We start from the raw sequence: 25,010 nt of genomic DNA, 5'->3' as shown, positions 1-25,010 counted from the left end.
CCGCGGGTTCTGGTGGGCAGCGTCTGTGAGCCAGCAGTGTGCCCTGAGGGCCAACAAGGCCAGTGGGATAGTGTGATCTTGGGGTGGATTAGGGAGAGTATTGCCAGCTGGTCAGGGAGGGGATCCTCCATCTCTGCTTATATATATATATATATATATTTATATATATATATATATTTATATATATATATATGTATATATGGCAATGGGTAGAAACCGATGCCCAGGAGTTCCACCTGAGCACAAGTAAAAACTTCTTTACTGTGCAGTGACCATGCACTGGAACAGATTGTCCAGAAAGGGCGTGGAGTCCACAGGGAGGTGGGACCAGATGACCCACTGCAGTCCCTTCCAACCTGAACCATTCTGTGACACCACACAGCCCTCCTCAGAAGGGCTGTCACTGGGCCACCATGGGGTCTGGGGCCAGGTCCAGCATGGTGATTCCCCCCATCAGCCTTTCCCATGCTCTTCTCCCCCAGGGGGGCTCTTTAAAGGACACCCACAGGACAGGGGGTCCCCTTGAGGAACGGGATAAAAGTTTATTGTATGTAAGAACCAAACCCATGAGATATGTACATGTATTTACATGACAAAATGAATAAGCCTAATTATTTACAACAAGGGCTGTCCTTCACAAGTCTGTACATCAAGAAGTAATTGTGAAAATATATTTACACACAGGATCCAGCAGCTGTGGGCACGATGGAGATGGAGAAAAACAAAACCAAAGGGTGAGGTGAGGGGCACCATGTAGACCTCGGCAGGGCTGGTGTGGGGGCAGTGCTGGCTGGCCCAGACACTGTCCCCACTCTTCAGAGCAGCAGCGTGGACCCCTGCCTTGCTGTGTCCTGAAGAGGTGGGTGGTACATTTGAAATGTCTGCTTTTCCTCCTCTTTGTCTCAAAATTGCCAACCCGTGCCTGTGCCTTTCTGGGCCATCTCTCCTCCTCCTGATGCTGGGTGCCTGGTCCCTTCCCTTGCCCCACAGCCACAGCGGGATGCAGCTGGGAGCTGGGGGTCTCCGAGGGCCTGGGGGGGTTTACAGCTCGCTGAAGCGCACTGCTGGCTCCAGCTTGTGGGACAGGGCAGTGAGGACCTTGTCGAACTTCTCGTAGCGCTCAGCCTGGCTGCTCTCAGCCCCACGGCTGCCCCAGAGCAGGCGCAGCTGGAACTCGGTGCTGAAGACCTCCAGCAGCTCCGCTTTGCCCTGGAAACCTGCAAGGGGGAGAGTCAGTTCCCTGGGACGGCACCCCCTGCACCTGGGGGATGCTCCATCCCGGTGCTGGGAATGTGGCAGAGGGAAAGGGGCTCTGCTGTCCCTTGTGCTTACCCTGCAGCTTCACCTCAGCATTGGTGTGGTAGAGCCCACCGTGGTGAGCCACCATCCGTGCTGCCTCCAGGTGGGCCATGACCACCTCCACGCCGCTGTCCGTGGCCTCCCAGGGCTCGGGGCTTTCCGTGAGAGCCTCATCCCGCTCCAGGAGAGTCACCAGGGGGATGATGTGGGGAAAGGTGGTGTTGGTCAGCGGTGGCCCTTCTGGGGAGAGAGGCACTCTTAGGACCCCTCATGGCCCCGTGACCCTGCGTCCCCCTCCCCATCTCCCTGTGGAGTGCTGGTGTGGCCAAACACTGCCATGAAGCCAGGCTGTCACCATGCTCCCAGGAGAGGCTTCCAGGCTCAGCTGGACAGAGCAGCTGCTGTGTCTATTCCATCCCTGTGCCTGGGGCCATTGCCTTGTCCAACACCAGCTCCTCCCAGCCAGGGTTTCTGGCTCTGCTGGGAAGGGAAAGCTGATGGCCATGCTCAGGCTGCATTTCGTGGGGCTGCAATGAGGAGCAGGTTTGCAGACCACAGGGCACCAGGCATTAGAGGCTTTTCATCTTTCCAACTGGCTGGCCTGTCCCTTGGTTTGGCACTCACTGCCATGCGAGCACAACGGTTTGGCTCAGCTGGTTTTATTTAGTTATGAAATGTTTCCTAGGGAAGGAAGGGGCAAACAAGGCCAGACAGGCTCTGAGTGCTGGGGTGGTTCAGCAGCCTGAGGGTGTCTGGCACTAGCTGGGAGAGGGTCAGAGCTCTCAAACAGTGACGCCGTGCCCAGACAAAAGTAGGAAAGAGAAAGCAAGTGAGACAAGGGGAGCTGCTCCTGTTACCTTTCCCTTCATTCAGGCTCTTCAGGAATGGCTTAAGCTTCTTCTCATAGAGGATTGCACCCTCGGTGTGCCGCTGCCGCAGCACCATCCAGGTCTGCTCCAGCCGGGCGATCTGAAGGGACACGGGGCAGGTAGAAGGTGCTGGGGCAGCACAGCTTCCAGGCACCAGGGAGAACAGCCTGACCCTGGAGCCACAGTCCCCAGCCTTGCAAACAACAGTGCCTGATGCTCCCAAAACCAGCCTCCTCTATCAGTGCTCATGGCCAGGCACAGCTCTGGCACTGAGGCTGGGCTTAGGAGTTCCTCCCCTGCCCGTGCCCCAGGACAGCAACCTCCCTGCGTCGCAGCGGCCTTGAAGATGAGATGCAGGGAGGGGGCAGCCATTCCACCCCCTTTGTGCAGGCAGGAAGCAAGACTTCCCAGCTGGGCTCGATTTGAAATTGAATTTTAATCTCCTTTCATCTTCCAAAGGGAGCAGTGTGGCCCGGAGACGCTGCTGCCACAGCCTTGAGACTGATTTGTATTGTACCGGAGGGCAGATTCATTTCCTCCCAGGAACACAGCCCAGCACAAAACAAAGAGCCCAACCACCGAAAAACAATTGGATCCTGGTGGGACTAGGCTGTCTGCTCCGTGGAGGGGATGGCTCTTCCCCTTCCCTGCTTGCATCCCAGCGGATGTGGCCCCATGCCTCCCACCCGGGGCATTTTCCCCTTTCACCCATCCCAATGACTCCTGGAGCCTGCAGGACGCAGGGAGGTGGATGCACTTAGAGCAAGGGGCTGAGCCCAGGACATGAGCACTAAAGGTTTCCCCTACCTGTGTCATTTCCAGGGCGCTCATTACAGCAGCAAAACTGAACATGTTCCCCATGGTGCTCTTCAGCTCGGCAGCCAGCTGGATGGTTTTGTGGAGCAGGGCTGCCCGCTCCTCCGTGCTGCCCGTGCAGCCCAAGATGTCCACAGCGATCATGATGGACATGGTGTGAAACCTGCCAAGGGGCAAGACACAGAGCGGGGTCAGCACAGGGAGGGGATGCTCTGGGGGCTCAGACTGGGCTCCTCCTCTCCCCTCCCCTGCCAGGCTGGGAACACCCAGGGGAGCTGGAGCAGGCCGTGCAGGGCAGCCCAGAGGGCTCAGTGTGGCCGTGCTGTGCCGTACCGTTCCAGCAGGTCCAGGCGGAGCTGGTGGCCGTGGGGAAGGGTGAGCAGCTCCATGCCAGAGCTCACCCCCATGAGCCGCTGCATCTCCACTGTCACACCCAATATCCGGGCGACCTGGCAAGGAAGGTGAAGGCTGATTAGAGCTTTGTTAATTGAGGAGAGGCTGAAGGTTCCTCACCAGCCTCTGCCTGCCCTGGCTGATACACCAGGCAGGGCCCAGCAGGGATGCTCCAGAGCTCAGGGGTTGTCTGATGCTCAGGGATGCACTGATCCCTGCCAGCCCAGATTGACTGGAGGGCAGCAGTACCCATCCCTCCCTCCAGGCCCTGGCCATACCAGGCAGTCCACTTTGGTGATGTGTTTGGCCAGTGTCTTCACGTCCGCCTCTGCCAGCAGCTCTTTGACCTTCTTTAGCACAGTCATCTCCAGAGGTTTATTGTCTAGGGGGATGAGCAGGGATTGGAAGGCAGCAGGGTTGAAGGAGGAGGTTGTTTCCATGGTGGGGGGCACAAAGCCCTTGAAGTCCAGCTCTGCTTTCAGCCTGTGCCCTGCCTCTGCTTCCCCAGAGCTGTTCTCCACAGTCCCTCTCTGTCCTTCCTCCACCTTTAGCCTCTCCACGTAGCTCTTTGCTGGCAGCTGCTTGGTGTCGTGGGCTGGCCGGTCCCTGCTGATGGGCGAGGTGGGGTGCAGCTGGCAGTAGTGCCCCGTGTCCGGCTCGCTGTAGCTGTTCACAGAGGGAGAGGGGGAGGCGCGGGCGTACCCGTGGCAGGGAGTGGAATGGGAGCTGTGGGCAGGGTCTGGAAGAGGTTTGCTGCTGTTCCCGTGGCACAGCTGGGGTTCGCTGGACCTTCGTATGACCGGAGAGGCTGGGGTGATTCCAGATGCTTGGCAGGCATGTGGCTTTAGCCGTGTGACTGCAGGGAGCAGAGGGGACACTTATCAAAGCCTGAAGATGCACACACGCACAGGGACCGCAGATGCAGCAGCCCAGGGATGTGGGGCTCAGGGAAAACCCCTCTGCCAAAACAGAACCACCTGATCCCAGGACAGCTGCTCAGTGATGCAGCCCAGGACTGGCTGAGGTCCTGTCCCTAAGGTCCCTCTCCTCAGGTCCCTGCATCACAGCAGTGCCAAGTCCAGGCTGATCCACAGCCCTGCTGTCCCCAGAGGGATGGAGGGGCAATGCCTACCTGTGCTGTAGGCAGGTGATGCTGGGTTCTCAGAGATGGGGGACATGGGGGAGTGCAGGTCTTGGATCTGGTCCACGCTGACAGCACAGTTGCGGATGATGTCTCTGTGGTGGGGCAGGGACACGCTGGGGAGGGGACAAAGGGCACAGGTTAGTCCCTTAAAGCAGGGCCCAGGCAAGCAGAGGGGCTGGGATGAGGCTTTGCTGCCCCAACACCTCCCTTGGATCATCACCTCCTTCCACAACCACCCATAACAAGCTCAGCTGGAGCAGTGAGCGGGCAGTCCCTGCAGCAGCTGGGAGCAGAAGGGGTCACTACCCACTGACCCCCATAAATCAGAGACACAGCTGCCTGCAGGGACCCTGGTCCTACAGAGGAGAGCACAGCAATGCAATCATATGCCATGCCAAGCCAAGCTACTTGGGATGAGATAAGTTTGGTCCACTCCAGCACTCCAAGGTGCTGTGGGGAAGTGGATCTAGCAAAGAAGTCAGGGACAGTTGTTTCCTAGGGTTGTGCTGCAAAGTGGTAACTAACACTGTGCTACTCTATTTCTACCTGGGAGCTGTGTTGGGCTAGTTAGGTGAGCTGTTGCTCTGACCCAGAGCGTAGGAGAGCTGGAAAGTACCTGGAAATGGGATTTGGGAAGTTACATAACAAGCAATGAGGTCTTGGGCTGGTGGGGCAGCAAGTGGTGGCCAGATGCAAACACTGTGTGTCAATGGTGCTGCAAAACATGCTGAGTGCAGGGAGGGTTGCAAGCAGTCATGGCAGGTAATTCACTGCCCTCCCTGCCGTGGGTGAGGGCTAGGCTGCTGGGATGTGTTTGGTGTTGAGCACTGTGCCTCAGCAGTGGGAGAATGGGACAGCAGAGGTGGTGATAAGGGATTTGGGGAAAATGTGAGTGATGAGGAAAGACTGATGGATCTGGGCTCTTCTGGAAACACATATGCTCCTCTGAAAGTCTGAGTGTTTTCTTTTTCCCAGCCATAACAGTTGGTTGCCTGTTTTCTGCTGGTACATTCTCACCCTGCCCTTGGGCTGAGAAGGTCAGGGTGGTGAGAAAGCAGCTTGGCTTAACAACAGGCTGTGTCCTGCTGGAGGCAGGGCTAGATGGGTCTGCCCTTGGCTGCTGCATGTGAGGATATGTGTGTGGCCCTGCCTTCCCTGCAGGGCTCTGGGCAGCCTGGGACTGCCAAAACTGAGCCATACAAAGGAAGTCTCCTCCTCCACCTCTGGAGAAGCCCAGCTGGCCAAGGTTAATGTGAACAGCTCAGCTTTGTGAAGGCTGTGATCCAGGGTCTGTGCAGACTCCATCAGCACAGACCCATCAGTCTCCTCCTGCCCATTAGGCTTTCAACTCTGCTTGGTAACTCCTTGCAAATGCTGAATGGAAAGGGCTCTGAAACTAAAAGGGCCATTCAAAACCAAACAACAAATGCTGTCTTGGTGTCTGGGAGTGACTCTCCTCTCATGTTTGCCTGGGAAAGCTCAGCTCCATGGCTCTAACAAGCCCTGACATGCTGGTAATCTGGACTGGGTGATTGTAAAATACTCTCTGGCTTCTGGCCTGAGATGCTAAAGTCATGTCTGCTCACTGGGTGTCAGCTGTAGTAGCTCAGCATGGCTGGCAGCCAGCCTGGGAGAAAAACCCAGTTCCAGCTGAGTACTGGTTCTTCCTCCCATGCCTCTGCTGGTCTCCCCTTTCCATCCCTGATCCCCAACCTCTGCTCTGCACCCAGAGAGCAGTGACTGAGCATGCCCCGCCTCATTCCTCAGCTGAGCTGCGACGACACTACGTTCTCACCTGGTTGGGCACCCCTCAGCCCTGGTGATCTTGTCTGCGGTCAGACCGTCTGTCATGGTGATGCTCCTCCTCTTGATGTGCCCCCCTTTCTGGGAGGAGGGGCTGTGGGGTCCCCCGTGCTTGCCGTTGGCCAGCCCGTAGCTGGCCTCCAGGTAGCGCAGCGGGAAGGTGCGGTTGATGGGGCAGTAGATGATGGCCCCGCTCTGCTCCGAGATGGCTTTGCGGTTGCCCACGTAGAAGCGGACAAGGGCAGGCACGTGGTCAAAGCTCTCCTGCTCGAAGAGGTACTGCACATGGGTATGGCCATCGCTGGACTTGACCGTCACCTTGTTGATCTTGAAGTGCAGCGGCTCGTTGTGCCAGCGGCACGTCAGCACGTAGTCACCCAGGCTGGTGAGCGAGTCACGGATGAGGAAGTCACCATTCCTCTGCACGAGGCTCTCGGACACCTGTCAGGGGGACAGGGCACAGCTCAGCCCCAGCCACCACAGGGCATGAAGGGATGCTCTGCTGGGGTGTTATTTGGGGCACCGGTTGTTCCCCTTGCCCCCAGCTCTGAGCCACAAGAGGGCATTGGCTGTGGCAAAATCGGGCAGCTCAGAGCTAATGAAGCCCTTGACCAGATGTTTCCCAGGAGGACTGGAGGCTCTGTGTGGCCTCAGAGTGCTCTCCCACAACATTCCAAGTGAAGGGTGCCCGGAGCCACCCACCTTCCCCACCTCACCTCGCGGGGAATGCGGCCGTGGTACCAAGCATGGCTGCGCAGGTCAGTGCTGCTCAGCTTCAGCTCCTCTTCCAGCTCCTTGTGAAGCTTTTCTGGTGATGAGTCAAGGATGTATTTCTCCTTGGAGAACTGCAGAGGAGAAGAGAGTGTCAGGCAGTGCAGGGGCTGGGGAGGGAAGGGCTGGCAGGATCCCCACATGGGGACTGTAGCACCTGCCAGGAGCACAACTGGCCCCAAAGGCCAGGTAACTCAGCTGAGTGTGAGGATTACTGCTTGTGGCAAAGGATGTGTAATGTGCCTGTTGATGGCCAGGTCCTGTCACCAGGAGCACTTGGAGGGGCTCCTGGTGGCACATCCCTGTCGTGCCTGGCCACCCTGTGCCTGGTGTGCTGCCCGTGGTTGGGCAGGAGAAAACCCCTCAAACATCTCTGGGGCTGAACTGCCATGAGAAGCACTCTTTCAGGAGGAAACCTGCATTATTGCTCCTCCTTTAAATATCTACTACAGTTCTTCTTTCAAAGGGTTAACTCGCTGTGTTTAGCCTGATGACAGCATAAATAGTAATGACAAATGTAAAGGGAACCTTCTGCATTGAAATTAGCTTTTAGAAATTAGCTTTCACCAGCACTGGTGCACCTGAGCCTGGAGGATGCAATCTGCCCCCTCCTTTTCCCTGGAGAGATAAGGGATGATGGCTTCATGTGTCTGTTGGCTGGAGCCTGCCTCCCTCCCTCCTTGCCTGCTGCTGGGCCAGTATTCCCAGAGTGCAGCTGCTGGCATGGTGGAGCCAGGGGATGTCTGGGGATGTGAGCACAGGTTTGGGGTTCCTGTGTGCTTCACACGAGGCCAGTTCTGTTTGACACAGTGGCTTTGAAGTGATCCTGCTGTGGTACCAACACAGCTGTGTGATGGAGCAGGGCCTGGGAGCCAACACTCCTGGGTTCCCTCCACATCCCAGACGTGTGGTGTCCTGAGAGGGGGATACGTGTGCCACTGCCAGGGACTGAGAAGCCTGGATGGGGCTGCTGGGGTGCCGTGTTCCTCTGCTCCCAGGAGCGAGGGTGGCTGGTGGCCTGTGTCCCCTCTGGTGGCAGTGCCAGCTGTAAGGAGGCAGCGGGGCCTGGCCCAGCTCCCCGGTGCCTGTCGGGGCAGGATTCTGCTATTGTCTCACAGGACAGGCATGGGCTTGAAGCCCTGCTGACACTGCTCTGGCACTGCCAGAGGAGCAGGCTGGCACTCACGGCTGGCCCTGTGTGACAGCTGGCTCCCCAGAGCACAGGGGGCTGCAGCCCACGCCAGCACCTCAGGGACTTGCCTTGGAGCTGACCTCTTTGCCCAGTGCCTCATGCTCTGTGTCCTGCATCGATCCCCTCTGCTCCTCTACTGGTTGTGAGCAAGGGAAAGTGTAGAGAACTGAGCTGCTCTCCTGCCTTTCCCCACTGCTCTTGTGGGACCCCACAGCATCTCTCAGCAGGACCCTGACCCCAGGCCTCTCCTTCCCCAGAGGAGATGTTTTATCCCTCCTGGTAGCTGCATTCATTCACCAAACCAGGCAGAGATCCTGTCCTGGGGACCCTGCTCCAGCCTGGGGAGATGGAAGGAGGCAGTGGCAAAGGGCCTGTGCCCTGGACTGCTCTCCAGGGCTTGCCCTCACCAGCCTGGACCTGCCTTTATTCCTCCCTTCCCAACTCCTGTCAAGTCAAAGGTGGTGGGAGAGTGGAAGCAGCCTATGAAAACAGTGTGCATTGAACTCTGACTTGCTCATCCAAGCATGTTCATTCTCCCTATGAGGGGGTCCTGTTGACCGGAGCTGCAGGGATGTGTGGATTGTCCCCCCTGACCAAGGGCTGCAGGGAGCTGAGCTGTTCTGGGCCCTCCTGGAGACAAAGCCACCCGGTGCTGCTGAGCCCGATCAAGAATAAATGGTATCTGGCGGAGGCTGCAGGGGTCCGGCTGCCTCCTGGGGGGCCCAGGCCGAGCAGATGCTGTTTCCATGGTGACAAATCCATTGCCACGGAGCAGACCTGGCTTGGCCGAGGGGTGTGGGGGACCCTTGACTGCAGCACCCTCTCTGTGACACGGTTCCCCCAAACTCTGCAGCATCAAGGGACCCCCCAGGAACCTCTGCTCTTTGTGCAGGTGAAAGCCCTCAGAGCTGAGCTGGGAGCAGTTGGGATTACAGCTCTCCCCCCACCACCCCTGGAGCAGGGATTAGCGCCTGTTCTGCTCAGCATTGTACATCTGGGTTCCCTCCAAATCCTCCCCATGCAAATGTGCAGGGCAACAAAAACACAAGCCCAGCTGAGCAGTGCCCGGTGTCTCCAAGCCCAGATTTGGGCAGCAGCTGGCTGGCATCCATGCCAAGAGCCATGAGCTAAGCTAGGAGGAGAGAACAGGAGGTTTGGGAGACGCAAGGAAGGTTTTGCATCTTGCAGATGGGGGAGGGAGCCTAGCTGTGAGCAGAGGCTGTCAGGAGCCACCTTCTCCAGCCACGTGGAGGGCACTGCCCCTTCAGCTCCTTGCTTGCGCAGTGAGACACCACTTGATTTGCACGGCCACCAAGAAAACACACTTGGAGTGACTGTCAGGCTATGATGGCTGGGGAGGCAGCATGACACTGATCACGGGGAGCCTTTGTCCTTGGTGTGACATAACTGAGACCAGTCCTTATTGTGAGTCTGACACCACACCAACATGCTGCCCAAATCACCTGCCTGCTCCTGTTCTGTGTGGAGCTGGGCTCCTCATTGCTGTGCAGGGCTGTGTTTCCTCCCGAGCCCTCCAGAGCGCTGGAGCTCCCCCCGCTCCGTCGGGAGCGTGTCTCGGAGGAGCCCGGCTGGCAGCTGCCAGCTGGCCGGGCGCCGGGGCGCTGGCAGGGCCTGGCATGGCAGGGCCTGGCGAGGCGGCGCGGGCAGCCGGGCACTGGCAGCCGGGCGCGAGCGGATGTGTGCGCGCCGCGCTCCCGGCCGTGCCAGGGGAACGTCTGACGGTGCCCAGCCCCCTGTGAGGTCCTGCACACGGGGTTGGGTGTGGGGAAAAGCCTGGACTCCCTTTAGCATCTGGCTGGAGTGTATGGTGCCGGGCTCCAGCATGGAGAAGCCCAAGGCATCTTCCAGCTGAGCAGGAAGAAATGGGGATTGGAGCGGTTCTCCAAACCAGCCACACCAGATAAACCAGCTCAAAATCTGCCAGAATGATGCCAAGCTTTGCTTGAGGAATCCCAACCAGCAGCCAAGCTGGCTTGGCTGGGGAAAGGAGAGTGCCCCGATGGGCTGTTTCACAGTCCTGGGGCTGGGGAATCCTCTGGAGCAGCCATGCAATGGGGAAGCTGCCATGAGAAGGCAATTCCTGAGGCTCTCCACCCCTGTCTGCTTCCTGACTCTCTGTGCTGCTTTCTTGATGGAGGACGTGCTTCCCAGCTGAGTGGCAAGGACTGGAACTGGCAGTGGAAGGGCAAGAGCTGCAGGGATGGAGGGTGCTGATGCCTGTGGTGTGTATAAAACCAGCAGCTGTCACTCTGCCTGCTCGAAGGAGAGCTTCAAAGGCTGGCGTTTGGCTTTCTATCCTTGCAGAGGTAGTCTTATGAAACTGGAGTGATTTCCATTCTGCTTTCCTGCTCTTCCCTCCCAACCTGGAGGAGTTGCAGATGAGGATGAAGTCAGCTTGGAGAGCAAGGTGTACTCACACCCCACCCTGCTGATAACATCTGACTAACCCCAAGGCACCAAGCACATCTGTTCTCCCTCCTGCTCATTCTGCCTACCCTGTGCTGGGACCCTGGCTAGGGAAATCCCAGCTCCTTCTGGAGTTCTCCACCCCTGCTCTGGCTGCTGGAGCAGCTCTGGGGCCTGGGAAGCAGAACTGTGAGGAAATGGATTAACAAGCCATTGGGAATAGGTGTCTGGGGAAGCCACAGACTTGCATGAGGGGTCTTCTCTGCTTCCTCCACACCTGGCAATGGGCTACTCCAGTGATGTGGTTTGGAGCAAACACCCTTGCTGAGCATCACAGCAAACCCAAGAACCATTCTGCCTGCCTGATGCAGGACTGCTGCACTCACCAGTCCAGGCACCACCCAAAAATGGTTACTCCACCCTGTGTGACCATGAGAAAATCCCACAAACAATCCCCAGGTTGTTATGGGCTTGCTCTCAGTTTGCATGTCCTGCTGTGAGCCAGTCTGTCCTGCTGATCTTGACATCCATATGGAAAAGAAAATCCTTGTTCCTCTGTTCTCTCTTGCAATTAGTCTAAAAACCTAAATGGCTTCTGAGAAGCCATCAGCCTATCTGCCCACCCCATAGGTGATTGAAGGCATCTCTTGGTAATGTCACATTTCCATTACTTCCCACTGAAGGCAGATCTTGGCTCAGGATCTTTGTTCTGGAGTTCAAAGCCCTTCCCAGGACTAGTCCTGGCTACCCTCATGGTCTGCTCTCCCCTTGCCCATGCTCCTTTGTGGCAGCTCTGGAGCAATTCTATCTTGCTGGCAGGGGTGGGGTGCAGCTGGGGTTGATGGCCAGGAACATCTGGGTGCTCTAAGGTGGGACAAGCACCCCAGGTTGTGTGGGGGGGTGGTGGAGTGTGCTGCTGCTGCTGCCCCGGGGGAGCAGGTCTCCAATGCAGTGATGGTGTGTGTGTATACACACATTTCCATCCATCTATATTTTACTTATCTCACTCCAAGACGGCGGCAGCGGCTGCTGCTGCATCCCTTTTCGGAGCTGCTATTGGCCAGAAATGATGTCAGTGCTTCCCAGGCTGGGTGCACCGCCATTGGCGGTGAGCAGGGATGCGGCTGTCAGCTGGAAGTGCTCCAGTCATTCATGGGGACTTCAGTGTGTGTTTGCTGGGCACGCTTGGACACAAATAGATGGTGAAAGATCTGGCAGAGCCAGGTGAGCACTTAGGGCTTCACTTTTAACTCTTTCTGGGGTTGGGATGGAGTGCCCTTCATCCCTACTCACATCCCCACACGAGAGCCAGATGCTCACCTGTCCCTCCCTTGTTCTGGCAGCAGCTGGCTGAAAGCACCCGCTCACCCCCTGCAATGTGCAGCCCAAGGGCACGTCCCCGTGTTGCTCAGTGGCCTTTGGACAAGTGGAAAAAGCTCTGCTGCTTTTCCCTCTTCACCCCCACCAGCCATCAAAATCCCTGGCTTTGCGCTGAGATCAGCCGCAATCATGACAAGACTTGAAATGCTGCTTCTGGGCTCCGTCTTACCCAGAATAATCTCTAAAGCTCGGCACCCACCTCGCTCAGCAGGAGTACTGAACAAGACTGCCAGCTCTCTTGGCTGCCGGCTCCCTTCTAACTTGCAGTACACTACAGCTCGTGCTTCAGACCAGAGCCTGCTTGGCTCCTGCGGTCCTAAACACCTTTGCTCACAAACTCAGTAAATGAGGGAATCAATTCCCAACACCGTGCACCCCTTGTGCCAATGCCAGAGTCCAAAAATAGGACGCCTAGACTTGTGCCCAGACAGTGGCAGTGCTGGAACCACCACAGGACAGGTGACAGATGGATCCCAGCTTTCTCCCACCAGTCAGACCTGTGCAGTGCAGCACGGAGATGGAGACCCGGGCCAAAAAGCTGAGTGTTCATCTGGGCTCGATCTCCCTCCTGTGCTCAGTGATGCTCCGGGCACATGCCACCTTTTGGGGGATGCTAAACGCTCCCCTTCATGAGGTCTGCTGCAGGGGAGGGCTCCCTGCAGAGACTTTTCTGCCTGTCAAAGCGCTGCTCTGGCTCTGTGGTGGCTTTGGCCGTACGGTCCCGGCTGCAGCGGGGCGAGCTGTGCCCCGGAGCTGTGCTCGGCTCACCCCGCGCTCGCCGAGCGCTGCCCGCAGCAGCTTCGTGTGAGCGGGAGCACCGCAGGGCTCCCCGGGGAGGCTCCCCCGCTCGTCCAAACATCCCCCGGCGGGTGCGTGCCCGGGGTGCCCCGCACGCTTCCCTCCCTCCGCCCCCGCCGCCCTCCCCACGCGTGCGGCACCGCGGGGGCTCCGCGCCGAGCCGGGGCAGCCGGCGCGGTCCCACGGCCGCCCCCGCTCACCTGCACCTGCATGAAGGAGCCGCGGTAGAAGCAGCAGGCGGCCGCGGACAGGGCGCTCCACAGGCTGCACCGCTCCGTCATGGCGCGGCGCGCCCGGCGGGGGCTGCCCCGGCCCGGGCTGCACCGCCGCTGCCTCCGCCGCCGCCGGGCTTCAATTTCAGCCGCTTCCCCGATTACCTCATCCCTTGTCGGCGGCGAGGGGCGGGCACGGTGCGGCGGCTCCGCCCCGGCCCGCCCCGGGGGCCGCCCCGGCTCCGGGGAACCGGGGAAGCGGCGGCTCGGGGGAGCGGTACCCCGGCTGCCTGCGCCTGCGGGGGAGCCGGCTCCTCCGAGAGGAACCCACGCTGCCGTGCCACAAAGGGAGCCAGCATCCCCGAGGGCATCGGGCACCTGTGCTCCGAGGGGAACTGGGAGCCCGCTCCTCCGAGAGGAACCGGCAATCCCATGCCGCAAAGGGAGCAGCATCCCTGAGGGGATCAGGCACCCCGAAGGGAACCGGCAATCCCATGTCTCAAAGGGAACAGCATCCCTCAGGGCATCGGGCACCGTGGCTGCCAGTGCCTTGGAGAGAACCAGCACCTCTGAGGGCATCGGGCATCCCTCAGGAACCGGCACCCCGGTGACCCATGTCCTGAGAGGGACTGGCTCCCCTGAGGTGACTCAGCTCCTCAGAGGGGAACAGACACCCCTGAGGAGAACCAGCACCCCTGGCTGCCGGTGCTCTGAGAGAAATTGGCTCCTCTGAGGGGATCAGACACCCTGAGGGGAGCCAGCACCCCTTTTCTCCCCATCCCAAATCTGCCCGCTCTCCCCAGTGATGCCTGTGGGTCAGGGGCAGCCTTGTCCCCTATTGCCCATCCTGTCTTCCTTCACCCCCACACGGAGATACCTTTCTGGGAGATACACCAGTGCCCACCTCACATGGCGGGGAGCCAGCTGCCTGTTTCCTGTGTAGGCTGTCTCTGACTTGTGTTTAATTAAGGCTCTGCTTCGGTTTAATTAAGGCCACAGTATCACGTATGGGATGTGCAAGGCAGCACTGATGACTCAAAGCATTGCTCCAGCCTTGACTCTCGAATAAATCCCCCAAAGCCCTGCCTGAACCCACTGCTGGCAGCTGTGCTGGAGACACAGGGGCTCCCTCAGCCCTGGCAGTGACAGGGACCTGCACCTTGCTGTTCTTCCTCCACATCTGTCCTGCACTGCACGGCCTGGATTTGGCTGTGCTTCAGTAACTGGGGGCTTCACCCACCCATGTGCAAAGCGTGTCCTGCCCCAAGGAGCCCCACGCCTCCCAGGCGACGCTGTGACCTCGGAGAGGCATTCCTGCTGCCACCGACCACAGAACCCTGCAGCCTTCCTGCTAATTAATTCAAACGAGCCCCTCACATTACCAGGCAGGAGACAGCATCCGAGGCTGATGAGATACAGGTCCCTGCTTGAGCAAGCAGCCCTTCTGCGCAGAACAAAGGGCTCAGAGGCGCTGGCCGGGCTCTCACTCTGCTCCTGGCTTTGCAGGGGAGAGAGGACACAGGAAAGCAGCACGGCTGAACAGCAGGACAGGGCTGAGGCACGGCAGAACTGGTGCCAGCACACAGCCTGGGGGCAGGGAACATGGGCAGCAGGTCCCACGGGTCCCATGGGTGCCTGCAGCCCCACCAGCATGGACAGGGACTCTCCTCCTCGCCTCCTGCCTGGGGCTGAGGGACAGAGCAGATGGCACTGCAGGGACATGCTGCTCCAAAAAGATGCAATGGTGAATCATCCTCCTGCCAAGGCTTCTCCCCTGTGATGGGGCTTCTCCCCATGGCTTCCTACCGAGGCTTTCACCAACAAGTGAGAGGGAGCCTCACGGGGTGCTGCAGGGTGAAGTCCTCCAGCTGTGACTGTGCTGCCTCTCCTCACAGGGAAGCTGAAAATCCCTGACTGAGCTCTCATAGGACATGTGACAGCTTTACTGCTTGCTGCTCTCCTGAAGGGTAACATCTTTCTGCAGCTCCTTCACCTGCACAAAGGCCAAAGCCGGGGTGGCTGGGATGTTGAAATAGAGAGGTGAGCGTGCAGATCCCCAGGCAGCTTGGAAATAACAGCCCTTAGGCTATTATTAAAGCACATTAATTACCAAGTGCTTATTGATCCTGGCTTTCCAACCCTCTCTAGCTCCTGGTTGTACATCCAATCAGGCCAGGCTCAGTGATAGGAGCACCAGCCCTGGCCGTTTTGCAGCCGAAGCTCAAGGGCTGGTGTTTGGCAGATCCTTGGTGCACACCTGGACACAGACCTGCCTGTCAGCTTTTGCTCATGAGGGCTTTGCAACACATCCTCTCCCTCTTCCTGACCCTCTCATTCACTGATTCTTTTCTTCCTATCTTTCCTCTGCTCACTCCTCACCAGTGTTTCCCCTCTGCTTGTTTCCCTCCCAACTACACCGACCAGTGGCAGATCCCAGCCCCATCCTCCCTTGCTCCAAAAGCAGGCACAGCACCCTAAACCCTGCAGGACCACCCTAAATCCTGCAGGACCTGGGGCTGAACACTGCTGGGTGCTGAGCACCCTGCAGCTGCACGGGCTGCCAGCCAGGCACAGCGCCTGCAACCAGCTGGAGTGTCCCTGTCATCCCGGTCACTCACACTCCAGATAATTACTGATTTGACTAAAATAGCTGCTGTCACTGCAGCCATCAGTTGCTTCTCTGACCAAAGGGAAGTGGTGTATAAATCACAACCCATGGGCTGTTTCTGGACACCAGGGGGATGGATGAGAAATAAAGGCCAGATAGCTCAGGTCTGGGATCTGACTGCATGGTAGGCAATCCTCCTGGCTCACCAAAAAGTGCTTGATCCCAAAGGCAGAGCCATATCCATTGTTTCCCACCTGTGTTGTTTCAGTCTATTAAATCATGAGCCGTAAAATGTGTCATCTCTGGGTGCACACACTGACAGTGCCAAGGAAAACACCCCCAACTATTCTGTTCCTCCTTGCCCTCACAGGACTTGCCTGTGTGAGCAAGAGTTTCTCTGCATATCCTGAGTGCCCACACCAGGGCCCTTCCCTGCAGAGGCCAGTGTATTGGCTTTGCAGGGGAAAATGAACTACATCACAGCCAGACCCAATACGCCCAGTCAGAGCTTTGTTGTCCTGGCACACGTCCCACTCCCAGCCCTGTGAGCTCCCAGTCTGCCAGTCCCACATGGCTTAAGGGCACAGAGGAGAGCATCCCACCCGCGGGATCGCTCTGCTACACAACAAAAACCTCATCTGACCCCACTGCCCAGGGGCTGCCAGTTGCCAGACTCGACATGTGGGGTCCTCATTAGCCCCAGGGATGGGTGTACGGGGAGGTGACCCCTGTTGGAAGCAGCAGATGAGCTCAGGGTCCAGCCAGCTCTCTCCCAAGCTTTGCCAGTTGGTGCTGCCACAGGGGGTTCCCACATTTCCATGTCTGCCTACAGCCACCACCACGAGACCCAAGTGCAAAAAATGAAGGTGCAGGGCTCTGTGCTAATTAGACCACCCAAGCTGGGCACCTCAAGTCACTTCCCAAGAACCCCATCTGCCCAGTGGCAGACTAGATTAGATCCCCACTGAGCAACTGGACTCAGGAAGCTCCAACTCTCCTTAAACAAACACCCCAAAGGCCACGCCATGGCAGTGACCACCCTGTCACTTCAGTGGGTTTCAGTGCTCTGTGCCCAAACTCCCCAGCACCCCTGGCACAGCTCCTCTGTGCCTGCCCAGCACCCCATCAGGCCAGCAGCCTCCTGCGAAAGGGCCGCTCTCCTCCAGAGCCAGGCGCCTCACTAATGAATTTCTGGCCAGACATGAAGAGTCCTCAGGAATGTTAATAGTTTGCTGGAGGATAAGCAAAAGATTTGGAGAGATTTACACCAACTTTCATGTGACAGCCACGAAAGTGGCTCAAACCCTTCCGTTTCTTTACGTGGGGGCGGAGGGAGGAGGCTGAGTCTGTGGGCGTTCACAAGCATCTGGGAACATGGAACACAAGCAGCTCCTGTGGGAACAGCACTGGGGCGACCACGTAGGGCTTGCGTCTCCTCTGTCCTCCCTGGCCTTGCCAGAAATATCATCCAGGGCCAAAGAGAGAGCCCAGATGGGAGGAGGGGTGCAGAACTGAGCAGCTTGCTGGTGTAAGATCTGGGCAGTTCCAGGGCCACCATCCCCTCTCCACCCCGGCACCCAGCTGGGACAGGATGTGATCACACTTTGTGTCTTACCTTCACGTATTCACTGCCAGACTCCAGGCCATCATGGTGGCTAAAAGGAAGAGGAACAATAAAAATACATAAGTGAAGGGCAGTAGGTTGTGACATTCAGGTTGAAGGCAGTGGTGGCACAGCTGGGGGAGCTGGGGGCTGTGCCCCTTGTCTTGCCACGGTGCCAAGAGCATGGACATGGTTTTGGGAGAGGTTCCCAGGGCCCCAGCACTGCTCCTGCCTGCTCTGTGCCCATTCTCAGCACAGGGCTTATCCTCCCTAATGCGATCAGGGCAGAATGAAGCCTTTTCAGGGGATCTCACCCCAAATCGGCTTGGGACCGTGTGAGCTGAACCAGGGAGACCCAGCAGCCAGGCCGGGGTCCCGGCAGGTCACAGTGCTGGGGGATGCATGTCCAGCTGGGGGCCCTGTGTCCTGCTCCCTGGCAGAGCTGCATTCCCAGTAGGCAGCTGTTGGGACACACCACCCAGACAAGCATTTTTGACTTTATGGCTTTGTGCCACCCTACAGAATTTAAACTCCCACCAAAGCTAGGCCTGAACTGTGATGCCCTGACTAGGACTGCTTTTCATGCTCTTATAGGTCCAGATAAGTGTCCATATGAAAGAGTCCCAGGGGAACAACAGAGTTCAAAAGGAGAGAGGCTGTAACAGCTACCTTGAGGTCTCACCTTTCAGAATAAAATACAAAAATCCAGATGTCTTTAACCAGAATGCAGAACCTGTTGCCTCCCCAGTGCCAAGCTTCAGTGTGGACATCCTGCTGCTTGCCAAGGTTGCCTGCCTGAGCACAGGGCAGCAGCAGGGGCCTGGGGATGGCAGGCTGCCACACCAGGCCAGGCAGCTGCAACTAAGGAATAACCAAATCCAAGGTCATCACAGACCTGGGATGTCCCTTCCCTGCCAGGAAGGGACACATACGTCAGACACATACAGGAAACTGCTGAGGGTTTGCACACAACTTCTCCCTGAGACCCGCACTGGTAGCAGCCCTGGGGAGCCAAATTCCTCCTCTGTGGGCTCTCTTCAGGTGGAAGGTGGTGCCTGGTGGCCTCCCCAAAGGGAAGCAGGGATAGCAGAGGCAATCTCTGGCAGACATTTTTCCACTGGCCATCTCCCACGGCATTACAGTGGGTTGTGACAGAGTCTACATCAGCTCCTCGCAGTGTCCAACCATCCAGAAGACAATTCCCGCTTCTGGAACCCTTGGAAGTCTTAAAAAAATGTGTGGGTGGGCACCTCGTGCCTCAGTTTCCCCCTCTGTAGAGCTGCCTGCAGGGAGGTTTTGGCTGGCAGGGCTGCCAGAGGGGTCTGCAGGGAGGGTCAGGCAGTGCCTGGGGGAAGCAGCGTCTCCAGTGCCTCACGCACGGCATTTAAGGACACGCTTTAGTGGTGAACACAGCAGAGCTGGCTTGACTTTTGGACTCAGTCTTAGTGGTATTTTCCAACCTTAGTGATTCTGTGATTCTCCAAGCCCACACTGCAGACCACATCCCCTGGTGTCCAGCTCGGGAGGGGGGAAAAAAGGGGCTGGAAATCAAACCCATACTTTTGTGGAGGTGAAGAAAATAGCAGAGCATTTGGGAGCGGGGATGGTTGCAGACTCCCCTGGGCAGCTGTGGGCTGCCTGCCCACCCCGGCGCTGCCTCTCCAGCCTGTTTGCCCTTCACAGGCTGCAGAGCTGCCTGGTGCTGCGAGAGCCGTGAGAAAAAGCGGCAGGAGGACGGGGGGCCTCTGGGCAGGAAGTCGGGAGCATGGGAGCAGCTGGGAGACGCTGCGAGAGCCCGGGCAGGAGAGGCCCCCGTGCCGGGGAAGGGCAGCAGCTGGGACCGCAGCCCCCCTGGTTCTGCACATTCCTGGAGGAAACGGCATTTTTGGGGGCAGACGAGAGCCTGGGAGAAATTCCAGGGCTGCCTTTGGAGCGCGGCCGTGGCTGAGCTGCTGAGACCCAGAGCTGCAGCAGTGGTGTTGGGGAGCGGGGGGCTGGTGGGGTGGCTGCTCCCTTTGGGCTCGGCAAGGCATCACCACGACTCGCAGATGTGCCAAGCTCCAGGCTGGCTGCAGGGAACAGTCCAGGAGGATCCTGCGAGTCCAGCCCCGGTCTGAAGCCTAGGCTCTGCTTTCCTTGGGGCTGTACCCCAGGGGAACCAGATCTGGGCACCTCGTGCCTCAGTTTCCCCCTCAGCAGACCCCTCCAGGGGGGTTTTGGCTGGCTGGAGGGGTGTGCAGGGAGTGTGGGGCAGTGCCTGCGGGAAGTGGCGTTTCCGTGCCTCGCGCACGGCCGCGTGCACAGGGAAACCGAGTCACGTCCGCCCTGGGACCTGCCAGCGGCCACCTCCCGTTAGTCAGCGTGCCTCTGCTGGAGTCACAGCCACCGCCTTGCCCCGAGCAGCTCCACAGGCTGCGTGCCACTCCCTGTCCCACAGCAGCACCATTTCCCCGCTCACAGGCCGGATTCTGGGAAAGCCCCCCTGCGCAGGAGCATCCTCAGCCCACCCTCTTTTGGGGACTGTCCTTACCAGAAATACTCCGGGGGGGGGCAGGTGGAAATGTGCCCCAGGGCCATATTTGTTCCCCCCCAGGGAACGCGCTGCTGCCATGGCCTGGCAGGAACAGACTGTCCCCAAGCGCAGGGATGTGCCGGCACAGGAGGAAGGGCTGGGGCGCAGCATTATCCCGGTCCCACTTCCTCCCGCCCGCCCCACAGCAGGGCCTGGCCTTGGGTGGCTCTGGCACACGGCTGCTCCTGAGCCTGGGGCTGCGGCAGGGGCTCCGGGTTAGAGTGTGGAGGGGCAGAAATAACCCTGATGCCAAAACTTCTCTGGTCACCCTCGTGCCTCAGTTTCCCTGGCAAGCAGCAAGGCTGCACCCATCATCGGGGAAGCCCCGCACGATACAAAAATGCATTTGGGCCCCAATTTTTGGGAACCCATTCCCCAGATTCAGGACACCCACGTGACCCACCCATATCCCACTGCTGCTTGGCTCCCAGCCACACAGCCTTGGGATCTAAGTGATTTCTGGGAGACAGGGGGTCTGGGTGAGCCCTCTGCACCCTCCTTGGGGACCCTGCCGCCGCTGGGGCTCTGCGCTCACCGAAGGATGCGGCAGTGCCACCAGCCCCCCAAACCTCCGAGCCCCTGGCGCCGGGTCTGCTGCGGTTTGAGCAGCTTTTTCCCTGAGGAAAACACCACCAGGGCTGGGGGCCTCGGCATCCGAGCAGCGGCTCGGCTCCGGGATCTGCCTCAAGTTTTGTGCCCGCCCCAGGCAAAGCCCTTTCCCAGCCTGTCCCTCCCCATCCCCTCCGCCGTGCCGCGGTGCGAGGGGTGCCGGGGGGCCAGGACCCCTTACCTGCCCTGTCCCAGGGTGGGAAACCTCCTGCCCAGCGCTGTCATGGGCCCCGCGGGGTGCAGCCAGCTCCGGGACGGGGAGCAGCTCTCCCGCCTCTCCCGGCCCGCACTGAGCGCCGGGACTCGGGGCGCGCAGGGCGGACCCTCCTCCTTCCCGTCCCTGCCCTCCTCCGGCCCACCCTTCGGGCCGGCACGAATGTGTGGTCGGCACAGCCCAGCCGAATTGCTGCTCCACACCCCGCTGCCGGGACCACCCGGACCTCCGGAACGCTCAGTGCCAGGAAAAGGAGCCCCCGGCCCCGGGGCGGTGCAGGGGGAACGGGGACATCAGGGGCCACTGGAGTGCAGAGAGGGGAGAGTCGGGCCAGGGAAAGGGCGAGAAATGTTTTCGGGAGAAATTTGGAGTCGCCTTTGCCCGTGTCCCCAGTCCCGCGCACCCTGCTGGGCTGGGGTCGCATTCAGCCCCTTATGCCCAGAGATGCCATGGGGCTGGGGGATAAAAATCCCTCTGGCTGATTCTGCGGTCAAAACCCTCCAGAAAACCCATCCGTCATCTCAGAAGGCTGAACCTCCAAATTCCCCCGGAGGGGAGGATTGTGCCTGGAGTGGGGGATTTGTGCCCAGAGCGGGGGTTTACAATGAAATGGGGACGGAGTGTCTGGTTTCAGGATTTGTCCCTGTGCCTTGGGAGAGGACAGAGGGGGTGGAAAAGAGGAGAGTGAGAGGAGGAGGAGGCTGTAACAGCGCCGGTGCGAGCTCTCCGCAGCAGCACATCCTGGTGCCGGAACGCAGCCGCCGCAGGACAAAGAGATGCCGGGGCAGAGCGGGGCTGCGAGATGTTTCCACCCCGTCCGGAAACAGGAGGGAGCAGAAATCCCACAGGAAACCTCGTTCCCATGGAGCCGCTGACCTGAGCGTGCTCCAGCTGTGCTGTCCCACCGGCCAGGTGCATCCCGCTGGCACTGTGGGCACGGGGGGACATTGCAGTGACCCTGGGTTGTCCCAGCCCCCTCCTCTTGCCCTGGAGGGGCAAAAGGGGGGTCTTAGCAGAAGGCAGAGCAAACCTCAAGGGCTGTATACCTGTCTGGGGAGATCTTGTCAGGATGCTCTTGTCCCTTTTCCAGCAGATCCCCATCAGCGGTCTCTGCTCCAGCTGCTGTGTCAGGGCTTGTGGTTTGGCTGGGGTTTGGAGCCAGGCTGGAGCTCGGTGCCTCTGTCCCAGGGCAGGAGACATTTTCCACAGGCTCCTGGTCTGTCCTGGCCATTGCTGCCTCCAGGCTGTCCCCAGGTTCAGCCTTTTCCTCCTCCTGTTCTGCTTCTCCAGCAGCTGAGGGTGAGTCTGTGCCAGGGTCAGGGGTTCCTGACATCTCAGGGCACTTGAGGCTGGGGAGCAGGGCTGTCTGGGGGGTGTTGTTGTTGGGAGTCCCTTTCTCCCAGCAGTTCTGGCTACTCTTGTCTTTGCCCAGGCTCTTCCCTGCCTTGCCCAGATTCACCCTGGGCATGGTGCCCATGTGGGAGTACATGTTTGAGGACTGGGCATAGGCGCCAGGGCTCTTGGGCACAGTGTTGAGATCATCCTGGGTGCTGTCAAAGGGCTCTCCCAGGAAGCCATGGGAAGGTGGGAGATGTGGTCTGAGGCTCTCGGGAGAGCTGGGGTCCACAGAGACGCGCCGCAAGGTGAAGGAGCGGGGGATGCTGCTCAGGCTCCCAAAGCCTTTGAACTTGAAAAACTCTGGCAAGGAGAAAGGAGTGATGAGTGTGGGGTTACTGCTGGCACGGTGTGATGATGGGGGGGGTCCCAGAGCCCTGGTCCTGGGTTGGGGTGGGCATGGGGCACTGTGCAGCCTTGTGTTACACCCACACCTGCAGGCCCAGCTTGGCATGACATCCCTGTGCTCTGTGGTGTACATGATGCTGCTTGAGGCATCTCTGCTGGGTACCTGGGAACTCTGCCCTGGTCCCTCGGGGAGCAGAAGTCTCCTGTGCCTGGCCAATCTAGCAGCTGCATCTTCCCACCACAGCTGAGGGGCGGAGGAAACACCCAACCCTGGTGAGCAGGCAACTCTAGAAATCATTTCTGCCTGCCTACTTCCTCCGGGGGACTCTGGGCAGGGCTGTGCCCATCCCCACAGCCTCAGGGCAGCCCTGCAGGATGCAAGAATGGGACACACAGCATCTCCCCAGGGAATGGGGGTCCTGGATGCCCATGACCTGCCCACACGTGCATGTCTCTGGTGGAGCAGAGCCAGCCACGGGCGCTGCTGCGGGCGGGAGATAACCTCCCCACTTCCTCGCCCGGCCCCTCGCCAGCTCCAGCTGCCACTGCAAGGGCTGAGCACGAACATGTTCGCCAGACAAGTATTTATAACTCCGGAGGGCGGCTTTGCATTTCACACCTCAGCCCCAGCTCAGCTCTGAGCGTCGCTGCAGCGCAGCCTTGGACGGTGCCGGGGCTGGGAGCGGTGTCAGTGCCCGGGTGGGTGAGCCTGTGGCTGCAGTGCTGCTGGGCAGTGCCCAGCTGAGCCTGTGGCTGCAGTGCTGCTGGGCAGTGCCCAGGTGAATGAGCCTGTGGCTGCAGTGCTGCTGGGCAGCGCTCGGGTGAGCCTGTGGCTGCAGTGCTGCTGGGCAGTGCTCGGGTGAGCCTGTGGCTGCAGTGCTGCTGGGCAGTGCCCGGGTGAGCCTGTGGCTGCAGTGCTGCTGGGCAGTGCTCGGGTGAGCCTGTGGCTGCAGTGCTGCTGGGCAGTGCCCGGGTGAATGAGCCTGTGGCTGCAGTGCTGCTGGGCAGTGCTCAGGTGAGCCTGTGGCTGCAGTGCTGCTGGGCAGTGCTCAGGTGAGCCTGTGGCTGCAGTGCTGCTGGGCAGTGCCCGGGTGAATGAGCCTGTGGCTGCAGTGCTGCTGAGCAGTGTTTCCCTGCCTGGCCGTGGGTGCCACTGGGGATTTTGCAATGTTGCTGTTGCTCTGGGGCTCTGTGAAGCACGGCGGATTTGCGGGGGCAGGAAGTGACACATTGCAGAGGTGCTGAGCAAGGGCCCGGGTGCCCCAGGCTGCTCAGCCCTTGGATTCCCACCTCCACTTGCCACCCATGGGCTCTGCAGGCATCCCTGCAGCTGGGCAGGGTGGAGGGGCTGCATCCCAAAAGCCCCTCTGCGAGGCAGAAACCTCACGGCCTGAGTGCAGTTAGAGGCAAAAATCCTTTGTGCTAAACATCCCCTTGGAGCCCAAGCATCTTCTGCTACCTGCTGCTCCTGAGGCTGCTGAAAGGTGGGAAAGGCAGCACTGAGGATTTTCCCCATCTCCCCAGCACTCCACCGCAAAGGAAAATCCCAGCTGGGATGGGGCCGTGGGTTTGGCCAGTGGAGGGGTCCCGGGGGAGGGGAGGGACTGGCCCCCCTCTGGCGCCAGCCCCGCGGCAGGAATGCAAGAGAGCACAGCCCAGCGCTGGGAATGGGGTGAAGGCCACTGCAGCCTCCCCCCGGGGCTCGGGGGAAAGCTGAGGTCTGTGAGAAAGTGCAGAGCTTGCTCCCGGTGGGTATCCAGCACTTCCTCCCTGTAGAGCCAGTGGGAATCCATTCCCAGGCTCCCTCCCTGGCTCCTCCGTGTCACCCCCGTCCCTGTGCTGCAGGAGCACCCTAGGGTGAGGGTCCCAGCCCCCCCCCAGCCCTCAGCACCAGCTTGTACCCAAGCCATGCACCCTGAAGGTGTGATGTAAGGAGTGAGGACCCCCAAACCCTGCTGTGCATCCCTCTGGTCACATCCCAGCATCCAGCACGGGCTGGGCTGCAGCAGAGTGGTCCCAGCCCCAGCACCCAGCCCTGTGGATGGAAACCTCCAAAGTCCCTCACCCCAATGAGTTTCCTAACGAGAGCAGAGCCTGTCACAGCTCCAAACATCCCTGGATGGGATGATCCCCTCCCTGGACGGGATGACTCCATCCCTGGACGGGATGACCCGGGGAGTGTGTGAGCACACCCTCGCTAACTCTCACACATCCTCCCACCCACCGAGATGTCCAGGTGAGCCCCCCGTTGCCCACCCACCCTGTCCCGTGGCCACTTACTGAATTTCTTGAGGCCCCGTCGTTTCTGGCCCTCGGCCATGGCCGCGCTGCTCGGAGGCCGCGGGGACCGGGAGGGACAAGTATCTAACTGTGAGCCTTCCCTGCCCGCTCCTCCCTTCCTGCCCCCCCTGCAGTCGCTCACTGCTCGCTCAGCGTTTCCTCCCCTGTGCTGTCGTCTGCTCCCTGCCCCGTTCCTGTCCCTGCCTGCCCTCGCGCTGTCCCCACGGGTCCTGCAGTCCCCGGGGCTGCTGGCACCTGCCTGGCTGCTCAAGAGCCA

At 59.5% G+C, this 25,010-nt stretch overlaps 1 protein-coding gene across 3 annotated transcripts; it reads right to left on the bottom strand.

The window, feature by feature from the left end:
• Window positions 1-517: 517 nt before the first annotated feature.
• SH2D3C (SH2 domain containing 3C) lies at window positions 518-24,821 on the bottom strand. Of its 3 annotated transcripts, XM_064393407.1 has the most exons (12): window positions 24,734-24,821; window positions 21,757-22,408; window positions 17,328-17,367; window positions 7,041-7,169; window positions 6,317-6,765; window positions 4,510-4,634; window positions 3,656-4,233; window positions 3,318-3,433; window positions 2,976-3,147; window positions 2,157-2,268; window positions 1,333-1,539; window positions 518-1,217 (listed from the first exon to the last, which is right to left on the bottom strand). In XM_064393407.1, exons 1-12 carry the CDS (start codon window positions 24,771-24,773, stop codon window positions 1,042-1,044), a joined length of 2,796 nt encoding a protein of 931 aa, XP_064249477.1. In that variant the 5' UTR covers window positions 24,774-24,821; the 3' UTR covers window positions 518-1,041. The 3 variants fall into 3 exon arrangements, with proteins under 3 accessions (XP_064249477.1, XP_064249478.1, XP_064249476.1); XM_064393408.1 differs by lacking the exons at window positions 21,757-22,408; window positions 24,734-24,821 and adding an exon at window positions 20,678-20,772; XM_064393406.1 differs by lacking the exons at window positions 17,328-17,367; window positions 21,757-22,408; window positions 24,734-24,821 and adding an exon at window positions 13,093-13,283.
• Between the last annotated feature and the right edge of the window lie 189 nt (window positions 24,822-25,010).

Source organism: Passer domesticus, chromosome 18 (genome assembly GCF_036417665.1).
Source record: "Passer domesticus isolate bPasDom1 chromosome 18, bPasDom1.hap1, whole genome shotgun sequence".
NCBI lineage: Eukaryota > Metazoa > Chordata > Aves > Passeriformes > Passeridae > Passer > Passer domesticus.
The sequence above is the reverse complement of the archived record's forward strand: the minus strand, read 5'-3'. Positions and strand labels throughout refer to the sequence as shown.